At 62.9% G+C, this 6796-nt stretch overlaps 1 protein-coding gene across 1 annotated transcript; it reads left to right on the top strand.

Annotated features, from left to right (window-relative positions):
• Positions 1-3279: 3279 nt before the first annotated feature.
• Positions 3280-6267, top strand: BARX1 (BARX homeobox 1; the record flags this gene model as incomplete). Its single annotated transcript, XM_079705764.1, has 4 exons — positions 3280-3502; positions 5243-5534; positions 5617-5701; positions 6103-6267. 4 exons carry the CDS (start codon positions 3280-3282, stop codon positions 6265-6267), a joined length of 765 nt encoding a protein of 254 aa, XP_079561890.1.
• Between the last annotated feature and the right edge of the window lie 529 nt (positions 6268-6796).

Here is a 6796-nt window from a genome sequence, read left to right as displayed (position 1 = left end):
TTTCCGGGATTTTCGCGGCGGCAACGGCGGCTGGAGGCCCGGGCTGGGTCCCAGGAGTTGGGCACGGCGGCTGCGCCCCTGGGTTGGGGATTGCAGGGCTGGGACCTCGGGAGAGGCCCCGAGGCCCCGTCGCCCGGGGGGCGGGGGGGCTTTCCTTCTCTGGGTCTCTGTTCCCGCAGGGAGGAGGGACCCCTCTCTCTGGGAATCCTTTCCCAGCCAACAATGCTGCAATTCCCGAGCAGAGGAGGCCCTGCTGCTGTTTTTAGCATTTTTTCGCCTAAAAGGGGTTTATCTGTAGGTCTGCTTTGGGATCACTCGGTGCACAGACAGCCCGGGAGGGGGTAGATCAGAGGCCTACCCACCAAGGGGAGGGCCTTGAGGGGTGACAGGGTGGACCTGGCTCTCTTAGCCCTTCGGACCTCCAACGCTCCAGGGCATTCCCCAAAAGGGCCCTGGGGCCTCATTCCCAGCGGATGCCACTGCTCAGCCCTCAGCCTCAGCCACCTGGAACTATCCCAAGGAGCTGAGGGGAAGCACTCTGACCACTCAGCACCCGTGAAATAGGGTGGGGGCTGGACAGCACTGGTCTTCTGACTCCCAAAAATCTAGAGGTGAGGCCTCAATCTTGAAAATAACCTCCTACCCCTAAACCTGGCCCAGGACTGGGGGCAAAATGGATTTGGTGAGAGCTGATCAATGTGATTCCCAAGTCCTCTGATCTGGGTCCTGAGCTCCCACCTGGAGGACCTGAGACCTTCAGGGAGGCAGTTGTGTGGAGCAGAGATGGTTCAAAACCAGGTGGCTTCGGTCAGGGGCCCAAATAGGAGGTGAAGGGATGGAGTGGGGGTGGCTGGGCCTAACCCTCACAGCAGACTAGGCTATGCCCTCGGGAAGATGTGGAAGGGAGGAGGAGAAGGAGAAAGAGATGGCCAGTGGGCCCTACTGGGTGGAGGGAGATGAGAGAAAAATGGGCCCCAAACCATATATACAGGGAGCAATAGAAAACAAAACCTGCTCACTGTGGTCCCTGGGCCAGTACTTTCTTTTTCCCGGGCCTTAGTTTCACCATCTGAGAAAGTAGGTGGTTGGACTGGGTGACACCCAAGCACCTATCTAGGGAGGGGTCCCAGCTGGACTGCCCAGGGCTCCAGGAGACACTGGCTTTTCTCTGTTTGCCGGGTGGCTGCTGGGCCAACAGAGATGACACAGACCCACCCCTGTCTGTCTACCTCCTACTGGGATAGAGGCCTGCCTAGTATGGGATACCATCACTTAGTAGGTCCCACACTGTCCCCTTCTGAGAAGCTATATGACTCACAAGATCACCCACACATGGAGCACCTGGAGGCCACCTTTCAGTTCTGATGATGGCCGGGAGGTTCAGAAACGTGCAGCCCTGGCTGAAGTCACTCAGCCTCTAGGGGGAGAGGCAGCTGGGCTCTTAGAGACTCTGGTAAGACATTCTCTTTGTCCCTGTGGACAATGAGTCTTGGGCATCTCCCAGTCCACACAGGGTCTGGGGCAGGTGCCAGTGTCTCACCACTAGCAGCTGGAGCTACAGAAGATGCACCATCTTGGGGCAGGGCCATGGGTGTGGTAGATCCTATTTTTCAGAGGTGACCACTGAGGCCCCAGGCAGAGCTCACATGAGAAGGAGAAGTGGCCCAGGACCCCAGTTGAGGGACTCCCGATGGGCAGGAGGAGAGGGGCAGGCACCCTCCCCAGTCTCCTGGGGACACCCATCCATCTTCACTGACACCCCACCCTCCTTGCCTGGACAAACTATATACTCCTCCCTAACAGACCCTGTGGAGCCCATGGGAACAGGTCCCCCCCCCCCCCCCACACACACACACTAAGTCCTCACAGCCTGCCTGGAGCCAAGTGTCAGCATCTTCTCAGGGACAGGTAAGGAGACTGAGGTCCAGAATGGGGAAGTGGCTTGCCTCGAGTGGCATGGCCAAAGAGATAAACTCAGTGGAGGGTTGAGCTTTGGGATTGTTCACCCCACGACTTGGACTTATATTCCCCCAATGATGAAGAGAGGGAGCTAGCAAAGCCTCTGGCCTTCCTCAGTGACATTGGGGACTTTACAGTTCAGAGAGGAGGCAGGTCACACCAGAGTTTATACCCAGACTCCCAGGGCACCCTGTGGCTTCTCACCCGGCTCCACCCAGTAAACCACCTGGTTTTCTCTGATGCTCCAAAACTGTGAAAAGGCAAAGCTGCAGGCTTTGCCTTTTTCCTTGTCCTGGCATCCATCTCTTGCTAGAACTAGGGGAACACAACCCACTCCACAGCATCTAGGGTTGTGTAGATGTGTCCACATACCACTTGGTAATACAAGCAAATTCTGGCTGGAGAAATTTGCCTCTCAGGGCAGTTCAGGAGAAATGAGGCGGTACCTGGTAAACTGAGGCACAGGTGAAGCTACTACCCTGCGAGTTGCACCCGGCCCACTGCTGCACTCCTGCCCGGGCGGGCAGCCCTGCGTCCTGGCACGGAGGCTGAGCACCGCCACCCCCTTTCCGGCCGAGCTTCGGGGTCGGGGTCTCTGCCTCTCCTCCTCCCGATCTTTCCGGGGCTCCCTAAACCCTGCCCAGGCCGCTCGCCTTGATAGCTGTCCCATCTCTTTCTTAACTGCCCCCTCTTTCTGTGCTGCTTGCCTCTGTGCTCTCCGGCACGTCAGGGCCCGCTGACTCCCGCGCCTCTGTCGGTTGCTCTCTGCGCACGTCTCGGTGTCCCTGGCATCCTCACGTCACTGTCTCGCATCTTGTGTGGCCCTCGCTGTCTCGCTGTAGACCCTCTCTCACCTCTCTCTCTCGATCCCTCAGCTCCCATCCCCGGGGGTCTTGTCTCCCGAGCTCTCCGGCTCGATCCTTCTTGGGCGTGCGCTCCTCTGGGTCTCCCTCTGTCTGGGACGGTCGGCCCCTCTCCCGGCCCCCTCCCTCCTGCCATCCTCCCATCTCTGGCCCTCCCTCGGGCTCGGCCTGGGGGGTGGGGGGCGGCGACGCGGGGCGGGGCGGCCGGGCGGGGCGGGGCGGTGACGCGAGGCCGGCGGGGCTAGAGGCGCGGCAGAGTGGGGCGGGGGCGCAGTCCCGGGTCCGACCGGCCGAGCCCCGCGCGCCCCGCCCGCGCCCTGTGCCTCCGCCCGGCCGGCCGGCGGGGGAGGGGGCATGAACCGGCGCCCGCGCGCCGCCCGGATCTGCGGGCCGGCCTAGACCCCCGCGCGGGCCCCGCGCCCCAGCCGCTGCCGCCGCCAAGCCCCGGGGCGCCGCGATGCAGCGGCCGGGGGAGCCGGGCGCAGCGCGCTTCGGCCCGCCCGAGGGCTGCGCCGACCACCGGCCGCACCGCTACCGCAGCTTCATGATCGAGGAAATCCTCACTGAGCCTCCGGGGCCCAAGGGCGCCGCTCCTGCCGCCGCCGCCGCCGCCGCGGGCGAGCTGCTCAAGTTCGGCGTGCAGGCTCTGCTGGCGGCGCGGCCCTTCCACAGCCACCTGGGTACGTGCGGGGCCTGGGGCCGCGGGGCGCTGGCCGGGCTCGGCGGGAGGAAGCGAGCCGCGGCGTCTCTCGGACGCAACTCCGGGAACGCAGGCCCCCGACCGTTCCCTCCGCGCGCTCCCGGCGGGGAAGCAAAGGGGGCAGGAGCTGGGCCGCGCAGAAGCCAGGCCTCGTGCCCGTGGGCCAGGCCTGCCGGGAGGGCATTCGCTCTCTTCTTCACTGCGACCCTGCGGTTTCCAGCCCCGAGGAGTCCAGGCCCGGGGACCCGAGCCCGCATCCCCATCGTGGGCGCTGGACCAGACTGCTAATGTCAGACTTCGGGTCAAAGCGACCTCAGGCCGCGGACGCCTGGGCCTTCCCACAGAGAGCTGGCTGGGAGTGGCCGCGGCTGCCCAAGCCGGGAAAGCCGTACCTTTGGGAAAGAGGCCCGTGTCTCCGAGTGCTATGCTGGGGGCTGACGCTGGCCCGAGCCAGCCCGGAGCCTTCCAGAGCCCGGGGTCTCAGGCTGGCGACGAACCGACCTGTGCTGTAGCACAGAGCCCCTTGGGTCTTGCCTGGGGACAAGAGGCTTGTTTGTGAGCTGCTGCCCGAATGGCCCTTCTGCTCCAGGTCGGCTGCGCCTTGGCAGAGCTTGAACCAGCAACTCAGGCTTTTTCTGTCCCTTTCGGTTCTCTTCTTTCCTTGTCGGGGCCCTGCCTTGACCTGCCGTGCCCTGTCCACTGCACCCCTTCTTCTGGCCTTTCCCCAGCCTCTCTCCAACCGGCCTCTCTCAGTGGGGTGGGTCTGCCTTTCCTTTCTCACCTTCCCCCAAGGATCCTTTCTCCCCTCTTGGCTCTCTCCTCATATTCACCCGTACATCTTGCCTGGGCCCTTCCCGACTCCATCGGGGCTAGCACTCACTGGTAGTGAGATGCCTATCTGGGCAGGGAGCCCTCCTACATTCTAGCGTGACCTCAGCCCAGGGAGCCGACTTCCTCCACATGCAGTGACCCTCCAGCCAGTGCTCCGCCTGCCTGGGGGGCAGCAGGGCCAGTTTGTTCGTTTTGAGTCCAATCTCTGCTGCCTTTTGCCTCCAGCTGCACTATTAATAATTCGTTTGAAGCGGGCAAAAAAAAAATCGTTTAGGACTAATGAAAACTGAAACGTCTTCGTGGGGAAGAGTCTAAACGGAGAAAACAGGAAGAACAAATTTCCCATTTCTTGGGGTGCTTTGGAATTTCTGGGAAGCGCCCAACTTCACCCCTGCTGACAACCCACTGTCTGCCCCTCAGAATTGGCTGTTTTGCCCTGCACAGAAGAGCAGATGTGCTTATTCCACTGAAACTCTTTTTGTTCCCCCCCTCTGAATGCAGCAAAGCCTATTTAGTTGGGGCAAATGCTTATCTTCCTAACTCTGTGCCGTTTTTTCTTGGTTTCCCTTTTCCGTGACACATACGCTATGTGTTTGGGAGCTTCGACCTTGTTCATTGAGAATCCTGAAATCTCGAGCAGCTGGGGTCTGGAGGATGCCAGGCAGAGCCCGGGTGGGGGAGGTTCCCTTCCCAGACTCTGGGGACCCTGGCGTCGAGGAGGTTCAGCCTAGGTGCCTGGCGCAAATCTCTCACTTCCCGGCCAGCACGAAGGTTTTGTGTTGGGTCACCGGCTGAGAGAGAGAGCTCTCGGCTAGGGCGCATGGTGCGAGGATCTCCAGGAGGAGGAGCAAGGCCCGAGCTCACCCGTCTCCCCACTCTCTCCCCGCAGCCGTGCTGAAGGCCGAGCAGGCGGCGGTGTTTAAGTTCCCGCTGGCGCCGCTTGGCTGCTCCGGCTTGGGCTCGGCGCTGCTTGCCGCGGGGCCTGGGCTGCCCGGCGCTGCCGGCGCGCCGCACCTGCCGCTCGAGCTGCAGCTCCGCGGGAAGCTGGAGGCGCCTGGCGCCGGGGAGCCGGGCACCAAGGCCAAGAAGGGGCGTCGGAGCCGCACCGTGTTCACCGAGCTGCAGCTGATGGGCCTAGAGAAACGCTTCGAGAAGCAGAAGTACCTCTCCACGCCCGACAGGTAGCGCGGGGCCAGGCTAAGCCCAGCGGGTAGGGGGAGGAGGGCTGCCTGCCCTGCTGAGGGTGCACCCCGCTCTTTCCAGAATAGATCTCGCCGAGTCCCTGGGTCTGAGCCAGTTGCAGGTGAAGACGTGGTACCAGAATCGAAGGATGAAGTGGAAGAAAATAGTGAGTGTTTTTGTGGCATTCTGCGCCCTCTTATTTGCGGCCGTGCCCCTGTAGCCTTCTTCAAGAGCTGCTCCACCACGGAGACTTATGCGCAGCCCTCCCGATTCCCTCGGTGCCTGGTGCCCAGAGAGACCCTCTCTGCTCTCTGTCCCACTGGGTGCCCTAGCTCAGCTCCTTTCGTGCTTCCTGAACCCTCAGGATTCCTGGAAGCCTTGAACCCCTCTGCCGGACCCTCTGGTCCCTTTTCCCTAGCAGCGCTCAGACAAATGGCCGCCATCTCCCGGGGGCTAGGCTCGGCCTCGAATGGCCTCGTTTGGCTCTTCAGGCCCTGCCGGGGCACAGGGCGCGGGGGTCCCCGGCCCAGTCCCAGCTCACCGCGGTGCCGCCCGTCTCCCGCGCAGGTGCTGCAGGGCGGCGGCCTGGAGTCTCCCACCAAGCCCAAGGGGAGGCCCAAGAAGAACTCCATCCCCACGAGCGAACAGCTCACGGAGCAGGAGCGCGCCAAGGAAGCGGAGAAGCCGGCGGAGGCGCCGGGCGAGGCCGGCGACCGGAGCCACGAGGACTGAGCGCGGCAGAGGGTTCGGGCCCAGGGAACCCCAGCGCAGTCCGCGGCCCCCATATCCCTCCGGAAGCCGCGAGTCGGCCCTTCTGCGTCCACGCCGTTTGCTTTCTAAACTTTTTATTATTACCTTGAATGCGGACATTTAGGGGCCAAACAAGGAAGGACAGACCCTGAAGCCAAACCCGTGCGCTCGCGGGCCCTAGCCTGGAAACACGTCCAGCGTGGCGGAAGGTCGCCTCCTCTCGGAGCTCGCCGTCGCCAGGCGCTCCACGAGCATTCACGCCCCGATCCTATCCTGCACCCCCCAGTCGCCTCGGGCCGGCCCCCCGGGCCCGGACGCCTCCAGGCACACACCCGCTTCCGCGCGTCGGGGGACCCCGCGGCCCGGCGCAGGCCACCACGGCCCGAGATGGCGCCCGGACAACCCGACGTCGCTGGGGCCCCTACCCCTCTCTTACGAAGACGGTGATTTTTTTCCAATAAAATATTTTATGACACAGCGGGACTTGATCGGGGGTGGGGGCGGTTCTGAA

This window comes from Hyperoodon ampullatus (assembly GCF_949752795.1).
Source record: "Hyperoodon ampullatus genome assembly, chromosome: 6".
Classification (NCBI taxonomy): domain Eukaryota; kingdom Metazoa; phylum Chordata; class Mammalia; order Artiodactyla; family Ziphiidae; genus Hyperoodon; species Hyperoodon ampullatus.
Note: the sequence above shows the minus strand (reverse complement) of the source record. Positions and strands in the feature narration are given on the sequence as shown.